Source organism: Lineus longissimus, chromosome 3, assembly GCF_910592395.1.
Source record: "Lineus longissimus chromosome 3, tnLinLong1.2, whole genome shotgun sequence".
NCBI classification, from domain to species: domain Eukaryota; kingdom Metazoa; phylum Nemertea; class Pilidiophora; order Heteronemertea; family Lineidae; genus Lineus; species Lineus longissimus.
The window spans coordinates 23,107,038-23,130,050 of record NC_088310.1 but is presented as its reverse complement, the minus strand read 5'-3'; the positions used below and the strand labels follow the sequence as shown (position 1 = coordinate 23,130,050).

Here is a 23,013-nt window from a genome sequence, read left to right as displayed (position 1 = left end):
CATCTCCCTGAACCAAGAGTAACGGAAGTTCATGAACTGTCCCCCCATATGTGACTTTACTCCCCGTAGATTGCATGCGATATAAACCTTCAACTCCAGTTTCAGTTGAGTCCACTAGATGGACCCCTCTACCGGTAGGCTTTGGCTTAGCCAAAGGTGGTTTACCTTTTTTCTCACAGAAAGCAGCAAGAGTACAATCGCAACAGCAGCATCGTAAATTTCCGTCGAGAAATCGCAGTCATCAGCCAGAAAAACATGCAAAGAAACCCAACAGCAGCCCCAAAGACAAATGTGACTACTGTGGATTGTCCGGAGTACATGAGCCCGGGAAAGGTTGTCCAGCATATGGAAAAACCTGTAATAAATGCGGCAGAAAACATCACTTTGCGTCAGTATGTCGACAAGAGCAAGCCCAGGGGAAAAGCAAACCGACAAGCCAACCTAAGAGAGGGAAGAGCAAAATCAAGAAAGCGTCAGGGGAAGTTGAAGACAGCACCAGTTCAGATGATGAATTCATCAAACACCTCACCATCAAGCGCGTGAATAATGAGCCCAGCAGAGATCGACTCATCACTCTGAGAATGGGGGATGTCAACATCGACATGGAGCCTGACAGCGGTGCAGATGTGAACATTATGGATGAACATCAGTTCAAAGCCTTGGTTCATAGATCGAAGATCAAACCTACCCTGATGGCAAGCAAAGTCAAACTCAGCACCCTGCAGCATGATCTGAGTGTTCTGTTAAAGGAGAATTTCATACAGAGTTAAGCAACAAGTCACACAGCAAAGCCTGCACAGTTGTAGTGATCAAGGGACACATCAACTCAGCTCCGTTGATAGGAAGAAGCACACTGCTTGATTTAGGAATGCTGAAGATAGACCCAGAGGGAAAAATCGAATGCAAGGTCAACAGTATCAAAGAACGGGATGCAATGCAGAGGATCATCGATGAATTCAAAGAGAAAGGCATTTTCACTGGCATTGGGAAAATCGAAGACAAGAAGAACAACAAGGAAATTTTTGCCAAGTTTCACATGAAGCCAGGGACGACTCCAGTGATCCAGAAGCCGAGAAATCTACCCTACTACCTGCAGCGACCACTCAAGCACTGGTTAGATAAGGGAGTACCGGAAGACGAGCCAGTACAGTGGTGTTCCCCACTTGTAGTCCAGCCAAAGCCAAAGTTTACTAAGATCGACAAAGACAAGTTAGAGTCACATATGATTAGAGCCAGCGTCGACCTGAGAATTCCAAATGAGTTCATGGAAAGAAGTCGCATCACTTAAGCACCAGTGGTAGAGGATTTCACCCACAGATCCCACGACTGTCGAATTTGGAGCAAGCTAGACCACAGGCAAAGTTACCATCAACTTATGCTACATCCAGAATCAAGATCGATTGCAACATTTAGCAGCCCATGGGGTAACTATCGCCCGAAAAGACTTGTTTTCGGAGCTAGAGCATCACAGGACTCATTTGATGAGGCGATGCAGCGTATTTTTGGAAACATACCAAGATGTCTGAACCAGAGGGATGATCTTCTGAATGGAGCTGTCGATTGGAAGGAGCATAATGAGACGCTGAGATCTGTCTTCCAGAGAGGATTAGAGTACGGTATCACCTTCAACTTGGAGAAATGCGAGTTTGGTTTGGACCACATCGAGTTCTATGGTTATGAATTTGGACAAACAGGACTCAAGCCAGCCCAGGAGAAAGTTGAAGCAATCAAGAAATGCGGGACACCAACCTCGAAAACAGCTGTGAGAAGTTTCCTGGGAATGACTGGTTACCTGTCGAAGTTCATACCGTGCCCTTACCAAGCCTTTGCGAGACCTCACACACAAAGAGGCCAAGTTCAAATGGGGAAAAGAAGAAAGCCAAGCATTTGAAGCATTGAAGGATAGCATATCAAGCAGCAGCACAGTCGCATTCTTCAATCCAAAGCTCCCCATAATGGTAAGATGCGAAGCCAGCTACAATGAAGGATTGTCAGCAGCATTGTTCCAGAAGACAGAAAAGGGATGGCAGCCTGTCCACTTCATCAGCCGCACTCTCACGGACACAGAAATAAGATACAGCCAGACCGAGAAGGACGCTCTATCGATAAAATGGGCAAAGAACAGATTCCGAATTTACCTGTTAGGAGCGCCAAGGTTAGAATTGTAACAGCCCACAAGCCACTGTTACCATTATTCAACAAGGCGACTGCGAAACTGCCACCAAGAATTGAGAGATGGGTAATGGACATGCAAGATGTTGAATTTGAGCTCGAGTACCAGCCTGGGAAAGATGAACAAGACCCTCTTGATTTTCTGTCGAGACACCCGCTTCCAACAACCGGCAATGACAACACTGAGAAAACAGTCAAGTATACCATAACAGCACAGCATGCAGTCGTCATCGATAGAATTAAAGAAGAAACCAGAAAAGATAGTCAACTGCAGAAGCTGAAAGATGTCATCAGAACCAGCAGCTGGGACAAATACAGACAAGATCCAATGTTACAGCCATTCTACCATGTCAGAGATGAGCTATTTGAGGCAGAAGATCTAATCTTCAAATCGGACCAGATAGTCATGCCAACAAGCCTACAGAGGAAGATTGTCAACACAGCACACTCTATGGGACACCTGGGGATGACCAAAACAAAACAGATGCTGAGAGCCAAGTACTGGTTTCCACATATGAACGCCATTACAGAGCAGATAATCGGCCAGTGTATGGAACGCCAGGTTACAACCAAGTCACATCGCCAGGAACCTGTAAAGATGACAGAGATACCCAAGAAGCCATGGGAAGCGGTAGCTACTGATTTTGGTGGACCATACCCAGACGGTCACTATAATCTGGTTGTCATCGACAAGAGGTCAAGATACCCTGAAGCTGAGAAGGTTGCATCAACAAGTGCTAAACCTACCATCGAGAAGCTGCGTAAGATGTTTGCCACACACGGAGTGCCACGGCAGTTAGATTCCGATAATGGACCGCCCTTCACGTCAGAAGCTTTTCGACAATTTGCGGAGGAAGAAGGTTTCGATCACCATAAAGTGACACCACTCCATGCGAGGGCTAATGGCGAGGCAGAAAGTTTCATGAAGATGCTTAACAAGATCGAGCAGATCTGCCATCTACAAAATTTATCGGGAGCAGACAGAGAACAAGCCATACAGAATATGCTGGTAGCATATCGATCCACGCCACATCCAGGGATCGGTGTGTCACCATATCAAGCCATGATGAACCGGGACGTCCGCACGAAACTTGACTACATTGAGCCAGTACAACCTGAAGACGATCCAATAGCGGAGACAGACAGGGCCTATAAGGAGAAAATCCAACGTCAGTCAACAAACGCAACACGAGAAGACACAGTTTCGTCGTGGGAGATTACGTATTGGTGAAGCAGCAAAAACGTAATAAATGGTCAACGGCATACGAACCTGCATTCTACATTATCTTTAGAATCGATGGATCCAGTATTGCCGCCAGAAGAACGTCCGACGGGAAAGAAATCTACAGAGATTCCAGCCATTTTAAACTAGCCAACGCCATCGAACAGAACAATCAGCCAGACATCGTCTAATCGAGTACAACGCAATACCGGATGCTGATACCGATGGGCGAGAGGAGATGTTACGAGAGATGAATGATTCGTCTCCAGATTCCGCTAATTCGTCTCCAAATGCAGGAGAAAACCTCCATGACGTCGAATCAAACGCAGATACGAATGATTCGTCGGGCACTGAACATGAAACGAGACAACCAACGACATCTCATCGCAGTGCCACTACATCTCAATCATCGGGCGCTGAAAACGTCAACCAGCAACCTACGAATACAACCGATCGTCGTAGCGCCACACCGCGGAAACTGCCAGCTCGAGAACGTTAACGACCAAAGCATCTCGAGGACTATGTCTGTTAACTGATTCAATGAAGGACATTGTTAATTCGATTGGATGTGATTTCATTGTGTAGATCTGAGCTTAGCCTGAAAAATAATACTAGTGTAGTATTCGGATTTGGGTGCAGGCGGATCGCTGGCCTTGTCCTAGTCAAATTTTAGTCTAATCATTAGTGTTTAAATGAAGCGCAATCAGTTAAATACTTAAACATAGGGTGTAGGCGGATCGCTGCCCTATTTACTATGCTAAGCTCAGAGGAAAATAATTGTGACAAATAGTGCAGAATCCTTGAATCTTGGATTTAGGTAATTTTATTGTTGGACTTATATTTGTTGGACTTACATTTGAATTGTGTTGGACAATTTTACTAATATTGAGGTTGAATATTTTGGACTGAATGCAACAGTAGCTTTTGACCAAAATGGGGAGGAATGTAGTATCCATGCAGCCTGACTAAGAATTATGTAGATGTTTGCAAACCATTTTTCACGGAACACAGTATAGTTAAAGTACTGCCATCTATGTTAAGCTTGAGAAACTAGAAAATATATACTCCGTTCGATTTGTTGATATTCCGAGTCATGTTCTGTTCTTAGAAGACTCATAGGAGTGACATTTCAACGTGGGGAACAATGAATACTTGCAACATTAAGTCATTCTAAAGGTTATCAGCATCAGTATGGAATAAAAAAACCTGAATTTCTATTGTCAAAAAACAGCATTCATCAAACTTCGATAACCTTCTGTGCATTATCTATAACACCCTGTGGGTCATCCTTATAAAACATGAAGAATCCTTGCACTTGGGCCAGACTAACATTTTTCGAAAGTGCAAAGACAGATTTGGAGAACACCGCAGCTCGTTCTTGAGATTGTTCTGGGTAAAATCTTAAAAACATCTGCTGTAGTTGGTAGGTGGTGGCATAGTTGATAAGTTCTTTCATATCCACACGGCCAGGGCGTATCAAAGCAGGATCAAGTCTGCAACACAAAAACAAACTGGCATAAAAATTAATGATAAAAGAGGAAGACCTTTTCATTATATTAGACCTTCTACAATACTTTGAATGATGCAAAATTTGGTGATGTGAACACTTTGTTTCTCAGAAATCGAGAAATAAACCACCGAAGAGAAAGAGGACAACCAAGATGATAACAACTTGAGTAAGGATCATACAGGTTATACAGCCAGACCTGCGTTGACAGTCCAGGTTAGGCATTCACCAATAATCTTTTTGAATAGGATACAGAATATAAGATGAAGAACTGTCTTTGTTGCATGATCATCTGTTCAGTCTTTCAGAAGACACAACAACATTCCTTGGCTAACCTGAATAGAAACCAATAGTGTTTCATCCTTTTCTCACCTTTCTAAGTAGTTTGTTGTCATGAAAACCACCCTTCCCTCGGAGGATGCCACACCATCTAGCGCATTTAGCAAGCCACTGAACGTTAGTCGACCCATGCCTTGATAAACCGTGGGATCTGAAACATTGACAAAGACTATTTACCTCCAAGATAATGCAAAAAAAACATCACTTGATGTATCCTCATTGTAGATGACGCAAACTTAAGCTGTCATAATGCTCTGCATCTCCTTTACACTTCCCTTGGATGTAAAGAAAACACTTTCTCTAGTAGAAATAAATGGTGGCACCTCTCTATATCACTCATAAAACCTCTCCTACTCACTTTCTGCAGCCAGGTCCCTGCTCATGAACGCAGCATCAATATCTTCTAATAGGATAATACTCTGCTGTGGCGCAACACTCAACAGATGATTCAGACGATCATCACTCAGACCTCTTTCACTCAAGTTGAGCACACAGATACTGTAGTCCAGTTCCCCTGAAAATAGTTTGATATGATCGGATATTTTTCAAATGCGACTTAGTACTCAAAAATTCCATAACCCGACCATTCCACCACTTCTTAGGTAAACAACGCCCAACCAGGGTGACAGCCACAGCGCAGAGACTAATACGAATTTGTTCAGAAGTGGGCTAGGGATGATTCCTTTGCCAGATGAGAGCATGTTGTCGACTGTTTATGTTACTGAAATATATATTTTAGGATTTAAGTAAGAATAAAGATTCAATAACGAACCTGCCAGAGCTGTAATGAAGCTACTCTTTCCACAGCCAGGGGGTCCATACAGCAGATAACCACGCCTATAGGGAATACCCCTCTGACTGTACCACTGTGGATTACCAATGAACTCCTTTATATCACCCAGTATACTGTCACTCAATCCCCTATCAAGCACAACAGACGTCAGTGGTCTCTTCTTCCTAGGATAACCAAATGGACGCCATTCAGCACCCATTGCAGTGTACATCACGGTGTAACCTTCCTGCTTTTGCAGGGCTGTAGTCCGAGCCTTCTCCAAAATTTCAAAAAAGATGGATCTGTCACGACCCAAAGCGGTCAATGTCACAGTTTCCCAAGGTATCCCAGAATGCAAGTTCATCATCGTTTTTTCTCTATTTCTTTCCACACGAATAAAGTTTCTTTTGTATTGGAAAAAGTGTGTACCAGGGCTAGGCACGAAGTCAAATTGGGTTTTTATTTTCCCTGAATCAGTTTGCTGAAACGTCGTCTCTACACTTAAATGTTGTGTCCTTGTCCCGTGCGTACTGATCCATTGAAGAAGCCAATGGTAGCTTTTATCCTTGCTTGGGACCTCCATTGTGATCATACAATGACGACGAAACAGAACCATTCCAACCTGGCTCCCCTTCCTGAGCACTGCCAATCCAGCTCCGACACCAACCAGACCAAATCCAGCACCGAAATATGGATTTTCTTTCAGACCATCCAGCAGAGTTGAAAGACCCATGCTGACTTGGTAGGTTTACCAGCAAAAGAGATGGCAGTCTATGCTGTAGCAGAAAATACTCAAATTGGCAATTGGGGGAAAACATAAAAACTAAAGACCTTCTGGTTGATTTGCAAAAGAATATCTATGTTTCCCATTCCAATTATCCCCCATAAATAAAACCTAGGAAAGAGGGTTCAATATCATGATATTCCCCTTGTTTTATCTTTCTCTTGTCCCCTGGCCCTGGCTTTACTGCAATACTAATAATAGGCAAAATGAGTCGGACCAAAATGTGTCAGAAAGATAGGGGCTGGGGGGGGGGCGTCTCCACCCACGGACATGGACAGTATAGTTGTGCTAGTTTTCTATGACATGATCACATGGGCACTTCGAGGCACTGTCGATGGGGTTGAGGAGTGCTTAGAGTAGGAGTATGGATATTCACCGTGTTACACCGTGTATCTGTACACGGATATAGTCAGTGGACTAGGATATCAGTACGACTCAATAGTATGAGACGCTTTTCCCACTTCTATCTACCCCATAATCATCGACACTACGAAAGTGCCTGGAAGTGGGAGCCCTACATTACCCCCTCATTTACCTTAGAATACTATCTGAATACCCTAAAAATAACTTACAGGGTATAGTATCCTAGCCAACCCAAGGGTAAATTTCTTTCAGTAGGGTGTGCCAGTGGATGGTACGGAGTACATTTCAATTTCATATGATGATGATTTGCATTAGCATTAGGCCTGTGTGCTACCGAGTACAATATTACAAGAGATGCCAATTGGTAGGCCTACCGTCTCTAGTGACTAGTCTAGTGATTCCGCTATACTCACCGGTATGAGAGCAGTGTCAGTGCAAGTGCAGTGGCAAGTGACAGTGACAGTAGAGTAGTAGTGTCACCACTGATGACCGACTGTCGACGACGTCCACTGGCACCGGTCCGGTGCACGACACGTGTGGTGAGCAAAAACAACACAACAGACAAATTTCAGTTTGACAACGTTTCTGCACTCAATCGCATTCGTTCAACTCGATACCGTCTTCATCGTCTTATGATCTTGGAAGAGACTGCATAACTATGTAATTTAACTAAGCTTGGAACGATTTATTATCAGTTATTTATGTTTTTTGGTGATATGCTTTCTTTCAGTTTTCATGCCGACAACGTGGCGATTTGTTACATCTTCCATGTACACTGATTGAGGGATGTCGGGGTTGTTCTAATAGTAGGTGACGCCACCATCAGCTCATGAGTTCTACGCGGGAAATACGAATGCGCACAGCTTCAGATTTAAAAAAGGGATTACCCCGTGTGGGATGTGTGAAGGGGGTCCTAGGGGCACGTACGTGCACAGGAGAAGCTGATATTTTCCTCAAATAATCGTCAGAGCTACCTCTTCACAAAATACCCAGGACACCGACATTTGAACATACAGCAATGAGCAATAGCGATATGATAGGCTTATCTGTATCCATGGTAATCGCCTGAGATTGAAGAACTTTTTTTTAGGGGCGACCAATGTTGACCTGATCACCACTGGCTAGTGAAATGTCGGTGTCCTGGGTATTTTGTGAAGAGGTAGCTCTGACGATTATTTGAGGAAAATATCAGCTTCTTCTGTGCACGTCCGCAGTGACCAGGCCTCGCATGCTATTCATAGCTCAATCGGATGTTGACATATGGACTGGTTCCTGTCAGAGTGCACATGTTCTCAAGGTGAGACTTCGCGGTCAAAATGCTCAAAGAAAAGCCGCAACGGCACCCTATTTTGGTATCAAAATTTAAAATTGTTATTATTTGGCTTTCTCAAGGTGATAAGTAGAAGTTTATAAAAATATTATTTCACCATCCATGTTAATTGTCAAGTTATAAGGCGGCAAGGTGAAATTTTCAAAATTTTCATCGATGTACAGGGTGTCTCATGTATTGTGCTGCCCCCATGTTCTCATGACTGAATTACTTGATAACAATGAAATCTGGTCGGATGTATTCCAAAAGCGACAAGCTATTCAGAAATGTATAGGTTTATGTGTGAGAGTGATATACTGCAAGGTCGACAGTCACTTGAACAGGGGTATGCATGAAATGACGTCGCACCATTTGTGGAGCCAGGTAGGCCCGGCCATTGCACTGGCTAGTGAGACCTGAGGTGCCTATGACGAAAATGATTGGTTGACGAAACAATGGCCTGATTGGTTGGCTAGCCTTATGACGTCAAACTATTTTTACACTGAGGGGTTTTCCAAATCTGAGAGTTCTGACAGATTTGTCGAGCAAGCGCGATGTCAGTGTCACATTTCTTCGCTTTTATTGTACTTTTTACGACCGTAAATGGTTTATTAAGCAGTTATTATCGATTTGATAAAGTAGACATCATACCACAAGAGAATTATGCTTCATATATCAACTCATCGATCGTAAGATGCGTGTATTTTTATAAAAAAGGTAGGAAGGAGAAGAAGATTAAAATGTACTATGGCATGCATGCGCCAATGCATGTTTGTAAAGGGAATATCAATACATGGTTTACCATGATTACCCATACCCAAAAGCATGATCAATCCCTTACTCTGAAATCTGATAAGTTGAGAGCCCTATAAGGACCCCTTAGCCTTTCCCCGAGGAAGGTGGAACGCGCATGCGGCCCTCCCGACCCAGAGATTGGGGTCCCGGGCCTAATCCTTTAAACCAGTTTGACAGCCCAGCCACTGCACAGTGTAATGTGACCCCATCCAGCAAAACCAGTCGCATGTCGCTCTGAGCTTGGCAGGTTGAGATGGACTGTTTGCTCATTTAACTGTTGTCTGCCTTTTGTGAAATCTGAGGACATCGCTTTCTTCCATCTCCTGGTGTCTATAGGCTCATCTTATGTGCGACAAGCCGACATGCGACTGGCTTTGCTAGAACGGGTCACATATTGTAGTCATGATACTTTTCTTTATCATCTTCAGCACATGGGCAGCCAAATCTGAAGGGCTTCTTCAAGGAGTATGATCTTGCTGCAGCTTTTCTTGTGAAGTTCAATGTCAATATTGCTGTTGTGAGTATAAATTCATAAAGTACAGTAGGTTGAAGCCAAAAGGGTGAATCTTCTCATTGCATAAAGCTGTTAATGTTGAGTGCAGTGAAAATGAGTCTATGAAAACTCTTTGCATAATGATTACCAGTATGAAGGAACCTTCACTCTGATAAGTTGCATAGAAAATATTATATAACATCTAGCAGATGAAAATATTATATAACTTCTAGCAGATAAAGTTGTTGTTATCTTCATGTAACATTATATTTGTCCTTATGATAGGACTATAGCGACAAGGCGCCGGGTATGCAACTCTCCAGATGGGAGATAACTTTGTAATGCCTGACAAGTATGGATCAGGCATCTCCTGCCGCATGCTGGGTTAATGCATTATCTTGGTGTTGGCATGGTAACTGGGTGCTATGCTATGTACATACTTAGTAGATTGTCACACCATGTTGCCTTATCTAGAGCAAATTATAGATATCAAACCAATCAATTGGTCCACTTGACACAGGGGTGTGGGGTTTTGTCCTAAAATGGTATATTGCGAGTTGCTTCTTATATTTCCTTTGACATGTTTGAGATGTTTTTATAATGAGGTTTATTTTGATCTGTTGCGGTTTCAGGTGGACTGTGAGGTGAATCCCATGCTTGATAAATGTGCAGAAAGAAGTTCTGTAGAAAATGTTTATGTTTTCAAGTAAGTTTTTTTTACACTGTATTGCTGCTGTAGTTGGCAATCTGGGTGACCCACTGATCCAGATTGCTTTTATATTATAGTTGGTAGTTGGAAAGATCTGCCCTCTTGAGACAATTTGTGTTAAAAATCAGCAATTTTATAAAGCAAGATGATGATACTCCCAGTAACATAAATAAAGGTGCAGTATATGTTGAAACCAGTCATAATTTTTGTGTGTTTTTTTGCAGAAAATTGTTAGTAGTAGATTCAGTTGATTCCTTCCTTTAATGACTATTCAAACATTGCATGTAGAAGAGCACCGTAGTAATGTATTTCCTACCACCTGTTTCCTTCTAATGGTGGCCCTTCAGATAAGTGGCCACTCTAATTGATTCACACTGATAATAGTGACAAAGACCTATCACATCTGGTAAAATTTATGAATGAGCAATCGTGCTATAACAACAACGTGAATGGTTTTTGCTGAATAAAATGACATTCTAGTTTCAGCAATCTAAAAACAAAACAATTTGATAATTACTACAAAATCGAAACAAAGGCCAAGATGGAAAATGGCGTCATACGGCCACCACACAACTTGGTGTCAGCAAACCATTTTCTCTCCAAATTGAACATTTTGAATGGGATAGAATATTCAATTGCATCTTAGATTAGTGTAACTACTGTAGGTTCCAGCATTGGCAACGATGCTCTTTATTTTGGGGTTTTTTTTCTCTGGCTGTCCTTGAACTGTATGATTAGTTGTTTTTCATTCCAACGAAAGGTGATCTACATCCTTGTTGTGGGGTTTTCCATTTCGAATGATAACAAAATTACTGTACCGGTGAATTGACCTATTTTGTATTCTAGGAATGAGGAAGGCACTTTTTAAGGCATGTGTGTAATTTAGTGCGAATTCACTGAAACGCCTGAGTGCAAAAACAAGACCTACTTTATATTTGAATTGATACTGCATTGTTTTATGTAATTTTTGGTCCTGGAGGGCAATAGGCACTCGAGGGGAGCAGTACATTTTGTCCCAAATCAGCTGTGCTCGTTTTGTTTTCCAGAAAAGGAAAACAACTGGTCCAGCTTGGCCTTGAGACCATGTTTGACTTGGATTCAATTGTGGCAAACCTTCTTCAGTAAGTACTTACTAACCTAGAATAATGAACCACTAAGTCAAGACCAGTATTGAATACGATGCAAAATTATTTTTTATTTAAAAAAAGTGAAAGTGGACTTTGATAGTACTGAAATGAGAGCCAAGTGTCTCCAATTTTGTGGCAGCTGGCCTTGTAGTTGGTGTTTTGTTGAAGGCAATCAGGGCCTGGTTCTTGAACACTTCAAAACAAGTTCAAAGTCAACAATTTGATAACTTGGGTGTTCTTCAGTAGGTCTGCGTTTATCAAGATAAGGGAATGCCAGCGATAGCGATTTTATGACAAGTTGTGACCAGATTTTTGGTGTAGTTTTTAATGCCAATATTTTTAAACACCACATGCCTGTATCAGAGCCTCCTTTGATCACAAGCAATAATTTTTCAATCATGTGGTCATCTACCTCATCAAAAAATGAAAATTACTAGAAATGACTATCCTGAGAGTCTCTGTCATGAAAACCTATACCTTTCAGGCTCCTCATGCTCAAAGAAGTGATGATTCTCCAGACAATTGCAGACAGGCAGGCTCTCATGGAAGGCAACGTGGGCAAGAGGAACATTCTCTTCTCTTTCCAGAAAGCTATGGGAACATATGGTAAATAGTACTGTGAGAATGTCAATGTAACAAATAGAGAGTTTAAGTTTAAAAGTTGCTTTTACCTTTATGTTCTCCTAGTTCTGGATTAGGCTGGAGAACAATGTGCAGCATTTTGGGGCAATACAATTATACATAAGATTATACAGTATAAGGTGCTTCTGTTGTCCGTTGATTTTGTGAAAATTAGTGCTACATGTACATGTATACAAACATTGAACAAATATTATCCATATCTTTTATCTTTGAACTTTCAGAACACAGAATATTTCTGGAGTCGGCATTTGCCTATGCTAAAGACTACACATTTGCAATTACTACAGAGGTGGATGGCGTGATGGGACTTGTGTGAGTATCATGAATTGTTTAAGAGAAAAAAGTCTGTCGAATCAAGAGAAAAACTGCAACGACTGTCTTTTGATTTCATTCTTTACATAGCCAAAGGACAGAATCCCCTTACATTGTCAGACAGTCATTACATATCAGTTGAGGACTGAGAGGTGTCCCGATTACAGAGGTTTGTTCTAGAAGACAAGTTTGGCACCAAATCACAAACCTTAAATGGAGAGATTGTTCTGCCGTCATAGGCTTCTACTGATTGCCTGAAGGAAATTATGCTGGTTTTTTTTGTCCACTGCATTTTGAGCCAAAAAGTTAGTGTGGTACAGGATAATATCTTACTATAAACTCCAAGTTTTAAAATATACATGTATCTTTGATACACTGTTACAGAGATGCAGATGAGTCAATCAAGAAGAAAAATGCTGACATGTGGTTTATCAAGTGTAAAGACGAGAAGGAGGGAAATACGTGTCCCAGTTACAAATATAATGGAGTCATGGACATAACCAATGTGGCTAGGTATCTCAAGCTACTTATGAACCCCATTATGGTGAGTGCACGCCCTTTCAGATATACTTGTAGCAGAGAAAATGCTTCTGTTTCAGCTTTGTGAAACGTGAAACAATTCAAATTGTCAAGTGTACATTCTTGTAAGAAATATATATTTCAGCTGCCTACAATTGTTTCTGTAGGATAATGCCATACTTGCATTCTATAAGATTTGTTGAGAGCTTGGGGACGGTTTTCGAATTTGCCAAAAAAAATCTTAGAATACGTCATCTTGATTGCCATGATTTACTGAACTTTATTCCCCTAACTTTGCATCTCCTGTACATCAATAACGAAGTGCCTGTGTTCTCTTCTAGTTTGACATACCTGGTGATGGTGATGTGGCTGTCTATGAGAATCAAGAGATTCACATGGCTTTCTTGATGTATAATGAACAGTCTAAGGTTGAAGTCATGGAGACTGCTGAAAAACTTGGCAATCAGTACTTTGGAACGGTTGGGGTCGTCACAATAGACGTGTGAGTACAATTTGAATCAAGTGTTGCAGACTTCCATCTATTGTAAATTGATTGCTGGCAATATTATTATATTTTTAGTCAATTAGCCTTTATTAAGACTTAATTTTTCAACCTGATCAACCTGAAAACAAATCCTTAAGTTTATAGGACGATTATTTTCTTTTGAATAAGCAACCTTATGACATCTTAAAAAATACATGTTTCTATAATACATGTTCATACAAAAACACTGATACATTATACATGCAGCCCTCTCTTATCTCTTGTATTTCATTCTTTTTTTCTTAACAGAAACCTTGTTAATACTGTGGACCGCTTTGAACACAACCGTGATGCGTACAAACCACCAGTTTTTGCACTCAAACTTTATGGAAAGGTTAGCTAGTTATGTTATTTTGTCCATAAAACTTGATACAAAATTGTTGTTGACACCTGAAAAAACACGGGTCAGTCCAACATGATTAAATTAAAAACACTCACACATGTAGTTCAAGTTTGACATTGTTTGAGGTGAAGTCAGCACTTAGTGCACACATAGGCCTACGTCTTGATTAAGAAAGCAACATGATTTTCAATGGCGCTCGGCATTAGCAAAAACTTAAAAACCTAATTTATTTCAGTCAGTTAGTCTTAAATATTGTTTTTTTTTATAGAAACCTGTGTACATGATCAACAGATTCTCAATGGAAAACATCCTGAAGTTTGCAAAAGGCCAGTTGGCTGTGGCTGAGAAAGAAGCCAACAAGATTAGAATTGAATCCATGACCGGGGTCCCCATCCCATCATCGACGGATAGCCCTTTTGATGACTGTAAGTTGAACGATATTTGTACAATATCTCTTTTGTTATGTCTCTGCATTTGAGTACAGTGTCTGGCCATCAAGTAGGGCATAATGAGCTACTTCACATTCAGGACAAGGAGTCTCTTTAAGAAAACTTCCTTTCCAGCTTGATGGACTACATCACAAGAAATAGGTCAACTGGGTATAAATGTTTGTGACCATTTTTTTCTCTCGCAATATTGGGGAGGCGAACACCAACCTTGAACTCGCTAAACTTTCAGCTCTAATGCAAAAAAATGTCGGCAGCCATCACAGAATTTAGTCTACGCCAAGTTAGAAATGAACAAATTTGCAAAACTTTGTAAACTTGCCAGAAATGACTTTGACATTAGTTATGATGCCTGAAGTATCAAAATAAAATTTATTTAAAAGCTCTTAAAAGAAGGAATTGGGTCGATGATGATGCCGAATCAAGTAAGTGGTGTATAGTGGAAACTAAAATCGGTCAAGGTGTTAAGCATGATTTACTTTTCTCCCATGATTTGGGCCTCTTTCCCAAATATGGTAATAACATTTTTTTGTGTCTATCAGTCATTGTGTCAGTATCATTATTCAACATTGCTCAAAACTCAACACAGTCTCAGCTCAACTGCATGGTAGTCATCTTGGCAAGTTCTGTCTGTCCACACCAACCTATTGTTAATTTTCACTTGATAATTTAGGTGGTGATCTGTGAAGGAACGTAACACAATCTAAATACAATGCTCATCTCATTCCCTTAGAGCAAGAATTAATAAAGATTTAAGTCTATCAATTGGACTTAACTGCATGCATTAAACTTCAACTATCTTCAAATGGTTTTCCTTCCCATGTACAGGTACACTTATGAAGCAAAGTCAGAATCATAAAATCACAACATGCTGACTCACCTCTCCAGAATATATGTGATGCAATTCCCATCTCAATTTGTTAAAAAGTCCTAATATCCTTTTTCCTGTCATCCAGGTCTAATGGTACTTGCACACAATTGTGACAATTAAATAATTTAGCGCCACCCTCACTGTGTTGGGTGAGAAACCAACACCTCTAGTTCAGTCTTATTTCCTTGAAGATTTTTAAGGTATTGAGTGGATTATGTTCTGTGTATCGTTAAATCTGCGAAGATAAAGGGTCACTGTATGTACTCTCTCTTGTCCAGTAATCCAAACCCCTGATGATGAAGTGGCAGAATCAGTGAGGAGACTACAGAAAACATCTGAAATGGACTTGTCTAAAATCCCAGCTCTGACAGACAAGACATTTCCTGAATTAAAGACCAAGAACCAGATCACCTTAGTTCTATTCTATATCAAATGTAAGTACGGTATAGAGTTCAAATCCTCTGATATTTTTTTGCTTAATTGAGATTGAATGGGAAATTATAAGGGTGAGTGAGAAGATTATAGTACCAGTGGTTCTGTGTTAGATTCCCCTTGTATTGTAGTAAGTAATACATAATAATTTTTCACCAGTTGACCCAGTCAGTATGGCTTTCCTGCGATCATATGCTGAAGCTGCCATGAGCTTTGACGATGGTGCTGTGGTCAATCCCCTCGCCAGGGTCGACTGCTTTGACTGGACAGACGTCTGTGGGAAGCAAAACATCACTCGATACCCTACAGTTCAAATCTATAAGAAGAATAAAGAGCCAGTCGAGTACAAGGGTCTACTGGATGGTGAGAAGGTTCTTAATTACCTCAGAATGTGAGTATCTCAGTCTAATGATAAAAGTATATTTAGGTGTCAGTGATGAAAGAGCCTGCCAGATTTGGCTTATGAGACATCCTTTATTTCCAAACTCCTTTCTCTAATGCCAAGTGCCTAGCCAGAAGCCAGTTTGTGTCCTAAATGTAACTAGCAAGTGCATGGTTAACCAGTTAGAGAGCTACCAACGGGGAATTTTTGATAATGTGATACCTTGCATTGGTCTTGGCTTGATTTTTCAAATGCGTTTATTTCAGTCATCAAGTTGAAAATCCCATGAAATTGACTACCAGGGATCAGGCCATGGCATTCATTGCTGGATCCCACCCCGAAAAGTCAAGTGATTATGTTGATGTGTTGGTTGTGGCTGGTCTGACTGAGAGAGAACATGGTAAGTCTGATGGATAAATTAAATAGTTATCATGTTCTTTGAAAGCAGTTTGAGAAAAATGTGTGATTTTTACTGCTATGTAAAACAAGTACATGTACATCATAACGACAGACAGGACCAGAAGAGAAAAAGTTTCTTAACTGCAGACTGTAGTCAATAAGCTGAAGGAGAATGGTTCTCGACTGCAGAGTGTAGTCAATCTTCTCAAATATGGAGATTATTATTGATGATATTCCTGCCCTTTATACAGATACATCAAAACTTGCAGACATCACATGTACCGGGGTATTTGTTATTCTCATATTATATTGTTGATGTTTCAGAGCTGTCTGTGTTGCAAGAGGTTGCAAGTGAATTCCAGGGTCAATTTCTGTTTTCTTATGGTGTGGATTCAGTTGCTAAGGACATGTAGGTTTATCATCCTGTCTTATTGATAAGAGGTGCTTAAGCTGCAATGAAAGTAAAGTGACTTGCCCTAAGTCACAACTGATATCTGTCAGTGTCTAGGTCCAATATTTGTCAAGTAATCATTTGGTCAAAGAAGAACTAATACGATATGCCGAGCATCTATGAAAAGCAGCCATTTTCTTGTAGACTTGTGCTGTTAAGGCTCCGAAGCCACATCTTTGATTTGCCGATGCTGAAAACTTCAGATATATGATCTATACGAGGTTGTTTTTTTGGTTCCATCTTTAGATGCAGCAAATTTAATGCCAAGCTTCCATGTGTGGTCATCATCAAACACAATGATCCACTGAATCCAAGCAAGGTTTTCACTGGAGAGTTGGAACCAGAAGAATTGAAAGAATTTGTCACGAAAAATCGTCTTCCTGTATTTGTAAGTAGGCTGGTTTTGGTTTGAGAGTGTGTATGTGTCTGTGTGGGTAGGCGGTTGGCAACTAGCTTTCTACCAAAAGTAGTGATATTCCCAATCTCTAGTAGCACCAAGATGTTGATATCTATTTGTTAAATATGCTAAAGTAGATCCCCTAATGATGTGGCCAAGTGAAGTGGTCATGCTGATATCACCTGGTGTGGCTGTACCTAGTCCAGTTATGAGTTTATTACTTGATTTTCAGACCGAGCTAACTGTGCTAAACTTTCCCATATTCTACAAGCAAAAGAAGCCACTGGTCCTGTTCTTCGGTGATGCGGTGGGAAACTCTGAGCAGTTCAAAGCCCTCTCAGATGTGGCAGTTGGTGGAGTCATCACAAACCGTCTCTTCGCCTGGGTTGATGTGTAAGTATGCTTCCTGAAACTCCATAAAATATTTTCTGTGGAAAATGTTAACAACCATACATAAAAGATGTCTCCTGGGTGCTAGCATGTTACCAGCAATCTTATCACCTGAGGTATTGACAAAAAGTGTTTAATTAACTACATGTAGTGTTCTTATATTTTGTGGCTTAACTTTGTGCAATGTACCAACACTACACTGTCTTTAGCTCTTGAAGTTCAGTTAAGAATCCATAAATGTGGACGGGCAGCATGCTGAAACATCATCTTTAATGTTATCCTGCTGATGAAACCAGTGGTTTTGCATAATTGTTCACTTTTCCTCTCTACATGTTTTTAGGTCTAATGTTGATAGCATTGGGACCCAGATACTGCAGACTTATTCCTCTGATGCACAGATTCCAACCATAGCACAGGTCAACCATGTCCAGGTAAGCAAATTCTGTTTAAGCCATTTATAGGTTTGTACCACAAAAGGTTCGTTCGGATGGATATACTACTTCTTGGACAGGAATGGTATTGTCTGTAGTTTGACAAGAACTGAAGAAATTAGAAATTTCGCCTAGGATGGATAATATCTTCCAGCACCCCTATTTTATGAGTGAAGTGACAGCAAGGGTGCAGGCTATAAAATAATTCAGTTAACTGAATCACAAAAGAATTCTCGGGCAGATTACAGCTGGAGAACTAAAAAGTTATCAGCACACAAACAGTTATTCAAAGCTGCTTGTATATTGCAATTTCTGCTGTAATAGAATTTGAAAGTCACTGTACAATACTCAGAATTCCATAGCTTCAAACCACCACAGATCATTTAACAGCTTTTTATCACCATTGCAGGGCTTTGTTCATCTGTACCAGAGAGAAAAGTTCCACCCTGATTTGATAGTAGAGTGGATTCATGACATAGAAGAAAAGAAGGAATGGCCAGAATGTAAGTCTCTTGATAAAAAGACTTATTTGCAATTCTTTATGATAATAAGTTATCTTGTCCGACACCAATGGCAATGTGTCCATCGTGGGCAATCGCAAAATTCGCTGCCGTGAAAATTTTCTGTTCTACAGTACCCCTTTTCTTTGCAGACATAATGCCCGAGACCAAATGGGCACCTCTTCATCCTGGCTACGACTTCTTAAACCTTATGGAGAATGAAGATTCTAAGCGGCAGGATGACGACGATGAGTATCTTGCAATCGCCAATGAAAATGGAATCGGTAAGAACTTATACCTGTAACAAGAGGGATTTATTTCACTCTCATTTAAGTCTTGCATTGCGGGTATGAAAACGAGTGCAGGTACAGTCTGAATCAGTTGTACCTACGTTGGTAACCCCCCAGTTATTTGTCATGCTTTCGATAGTGTACAGCACATTAACCTTTGCCTAATATTCTTCTATTTTCTTTTTAAAGGTTTTGATGCTGACGGAAACCCGATTAATAGCAAGTCACTTGAAGAGTTGAGTGCGGATGCTGATGAACTTGTCGGTGCTGTTCCAAGCTCGCGTCTGGCACGGCCATCTAAAGCCAAGAAGGAAAAGCATGGCCATGAGGATGAACACATTGGACATGAACACATGGAAATGATGCATGAACAAATTGGACACGAGAATATGGAAATGATGCATGAATACATGGGACAAGAGAATATGGGACCAGGCAGCCAAAACATGGAATTTGACAATGAACGTATGGGTGAAATGCATCAGCAAATGGGTGAAGGCTATGAACACATAGGAAAAATGCATGAACACATTGGACCTTTTGGTGACCAGATGGATGGCAGTGACCAAATGGGAAATACTGACAAAAATATGGGACCTGACCATGAACACAATAGGCATGAACACATGCAACGAGGGGAAGATGAACCGCAATTGAATACAAACCAAAAGAACAATAATGAAATGCAGAACCATGAAGAATTATAATATTTTACAGTCTACGTAAAACGAATCTGATTACCTGCATGTAGATCTTATATCTGTCGGGTGAATTATTTTGGACTACGTGACAATTTCATACTCCAAGCGCCATGTCCAATGCTTTTCCAAGACATCGAGACATGAAAAATCTCCATGACCTGCCTAGTATTACATGCATGAGGCAAATTAAAATGCAGTAAAGGACAAATGTTGCATTTGTATTCTTCTATGTGGTCTTGGTGGCCAGTGTGGTCCATTGAGGAACAACATTTCTCAGATGAAGTGTGTATTTATTCTGTTGTTTTGTGTGTGGTAGTTCGTTTGTATGGACTACCTGTATTGTGTTGTATCCTAGAACCTCTGATTTTTTTAAGCATATTTCCAAGTGCTGCTAATCTTTTTCCTTATTATGTAACTTTTCCATAGGACATACAACGATTTTCTTCCATCAGGAATCATTCCATATCTACTTATTTGCAACATTCATAAAAATCATATAAAAATGTTTCAAGACATTGTATATTTGGCTGCTTAAAAATGAGCTTTGGAACAAATGTTTTAAAAAGTGAAATTCAAGGGAGGTTGATTTATTGAAAATGATATGTACCCAGTTAAGCAAATCCTTTTTGGAGCCAGTGCTCTTAATTGGAATTTAATAACCTGTATTTCAGTGCAATATTGTGCTTAATTACCCACCATCTTTACAGTCGAGTTTTATAAAACTGGTGTCTGCCAGCTCACTTAAAAATCCATTTTTCAATGAATTTCAAACTGATTTGCTGGGACTATGTACTTTAAATCACTTTATTTTACAATATACATGTAATTGATGAGGCCAGTGTACTTAATAGTTGACTTAGACATCAAGGAGTTTTGGTTATTGATCTAGTCATTTTTTTTCGATGTGACAATCATCTGTAATATCATTTCAACCACCACAGGTTTAGGGATTTTTTGCCACTCGATGCAGTGCACAGCAATGATGTTATTGTGTCGAAAATTGTTGCATGTGGGATGCACCGATGAAATGCTCTGGACGCGGCATATTTTACACTCTGTAAACCTACTCATGAATCAGGACATTTTTGAGATGGATCAAATTGATTACTGCTTATACATGTAGATGACATTGGTGCATACATGACTGAAATGATCAAAGATTCTAAGTTGGCATTTCAAGTATGTCAAAAGAGGCCGATTTTTTTTATGCAGCTGAGCGCTGGATCTCTGACCAGCCCATAGCATTGCATTTGTTTAATGCCCGGTGGCACACTGAGTAATTTCATTGCAACTCAATTGAGAGTTCGATGAAATGCTCCGTGGAAGAAGTTTTAACAGGCAACTCAAGAGGTTGCAGTGTAGTGTAACTGGGTTATGGGTCTTTTTAATGGACTTGTGTGATCTTATCTTTAACACATCTCCTGTCTTATGTATCTAGGTGGTGTCGGAAAATAATTGTATTATTAGCTTTCAGATTGGTTTTGCAGAATATTTTTCATGATGATTAATTATGTGGTGCTTTGATTTGTCTGATTTTAAAATAATGTGATCTTATGAAAGTAGCTTGAGAAAAGATATTTTTGATGGCTTTTTAGAGTATCATATGAATACACTTCCTGTTTGATGTCCTGGGTATGCCAATAATATGGTGGTCCATCTGCAATTGTATGTATAGTTCTCTTCCAGTGAGTGGGGGTTTATGGCCCTAAATGATTATGGCCATCTATTGGTAGAAATAGGTACAGTAACTATGATATTTTGACAGCCGTCAGAAATAAGGATTTTCTCAAACTACATGTACACTCTCTTTTCATTGCGACTAACTTTGGTCTTTCATTTTTCAGATTTGAGACTTTTTCAGTTAGACTCAATGGTTTCTTTTGTTATCATGAGCTTTATCAAATATTCCTGACCAAAAGTTGAATTTTATCAAAAAAGGGTTGTAGTGAGGGATTGATAATCCTGTATCATATTCAAAGAGTCTATTTTTACACAAAGTTTAATGCATTGAAAGATATACTTTAATATCTGCTCTTGCTTGGCAGTGTATTCCTAAATTTATAGTTACAAAACTTATTACGGGGCAAAGAGTATATATTTTCTCATACCTGTATCTGATCAAAGAAATCTCTCATTTAAGTTCTCAAATGGCAAATATAAAGTTGAATTCAAATATCTCTCTTCAGATTTGCATTTTAAATCATGAACAGATAGTGTGTTTTTGCGATTAATGGTGTACTGTAGTGTACTGCTGAAACCTTTGGTGTGAGAGATATCACTGAATGCATGGAAGTACATGCCTATAAAGACTTTTGCAGAACTGAAATGGAAAGTTATATATTTTTATCTGTAATACATAGTAGGAACTGTGAATTGTTAATGGTGAAGACACTGTTAAAAACCTTACCTTGCCTTATTATCCTTATTATAAAAACCTGCGCTTCCTTCTATATCAGCATATATATATGTGTAGATAGTTAGGCCTATATGTTGTTATCAATGTTGTTACTGCCGAAGATCTTCAAGGAGCAGTGTCTCAAGATGATACCCGGCAAGCAGTCAAACAGCTTAAATTATCAAGGTGTTCCGTCACATTCGCCTCTTTGTCTCTCTCTGCCAGAACCCAATAGGTGTAGTGGGCGGAGCCCTTGTTTGGTAAAGTTGGGACTTGTTATAACTGTTGAGTTCTTGTACATGTTTAGAACGCATTGTTGTAAGTAAGGTAAGTGGTACAATTATAGCCTTGTTGCAATAATAGCCCTATGACGTATAAAAGACACCTGGCAGTACATAATGATGCACTCAGACAATAATTGAACCACCTTACGTTATACATCCCAAAGTGTATCGTGTAGTTTTCTGATGCATCCAAGAATCAACCTCGAGAGTAATACAGGGACTCTGTAAACTTTCTCTGAATGAGTGCTGGTCCAGCATCGTCTTGAGACACTAGCTCCTCCTTCTAATGTCAGGCACTTGAATGATGTAATCATATCAGAATGTTTATTAACATATTATTGGTAATTATATAAATTGAGTGTATTTATTGTTGCACAATAAACCTGAAGACAAATTAATAACAATGAGTTGTGATTTTCATAGACATGTTACATGATATCAAGTAGAAAATTAGGTTGACACAATGCCCGCAATGGACTGCCCTTGGAGTCAACCAGCCTACTGGCTAGACCCATAGGAAAAATGTGTCTCAATTTCACCATGGTAAATCCACAATTCACCATGGTAAACTGACAGCACTTCGCCATGGTGAATTTCGGGACGGTGAAATATTTTTACCATGGTGAGCATGGTAAATTCTGCATTCACCATGGTGAGCATGGTAAACTCCAATTTTGATGTATCATACAGCG

The 23,013-nt window shown here is 40.1% G+C and overlaps 3 protein-coding genes across 3 annotated transcripts; 2 read left to right on the top strand and 1 right to left on the bottom strand.

Annotated features, from left to right (window-relative positions):
• Positions 1-2,110: 2,110 nt before the first annotated feature.
• Positions 2,111-3,893, top strand: LOC135484858 (uncharacterized protein K02A2.6-like). The gene is made up of 2 exons (XM_064766552.1): positions 2,111-3,341; positions 3,562-3,893. The coding sequence occupies exons 1-2, from the start codon at positions 2,111-2,113 to the stop codon at positions 3,891-3,893; spliced, it is 1,563 nt and encodes a 520-aa protein (XP_064622622.1).
• Positions 3,894-4,215: 322 nt separating this feature from the next.
• LOC135485105 (mitochondrial chaperone BCS1-like) lies at positions 4,216-7,899 on the bottom strand. Its single transcript, XM_064766846.1, has 5 exons — positions 7,573-7,899; positions 6,013-6,788; positions 5,599-5,754; positions 5,274-5,391; positions 4,216-4,887 (listed from the first exon to the last, which is right to left on the bottom strand). Exons 2-5 carry the CDS (start codon positions 6,743-6,745, stop codon positions 4,632-4,634), a joined length of 1,263 nt encoding a protein of 420 aa, XP_064622916.1. The 5' UTR covers positions 6,746-6,788; positions 7,573-7,899; the 3' UTR covers positions 4,216-4,631.
• A 1,108-nt stretch (positions 7,900-9,007) lies between these two features.
• On the top strand, positions 9,008-22,713 carry LOC135484267 (thioredoxin domain-containing protein 16-like). Its single transcript, XM_064765581.1, has 20 exons — positions 9,008-9,185; positions 9,692-9,780; positions 10,389-10,462; positions 11,512-11,586; positions 12,077-12,198; positions 12,456-12,546; positions 12,931-13,090; positions 13,407-13,567; positions 13,859-13,943; positions 14,221-14,377; positions 15,548-15,703; positions 15,861-16,092; positions 16,350-16,483; positions 16,807-16,891; positions 17,180-17,321; positions 17,563-17,723; positions 18,061-18,151; positions 18,561-18,654; positions 18,804-18,935; positions 19,131-22,713. The coding sequence occupies exons 1-20, from the start codon at positions 9,023-9,025 to the stop codon at positions 19,646-19,648; spliced, it is 2,922 nt and encodes a 973-aa protein (XP_064621651.1). The 5' UTR covers positions 9,008-9,022; the 3' UTR covers positions 19,649-22,713.
• Positions 22,714-23,013: the final 300 nt, after the last annotated feature.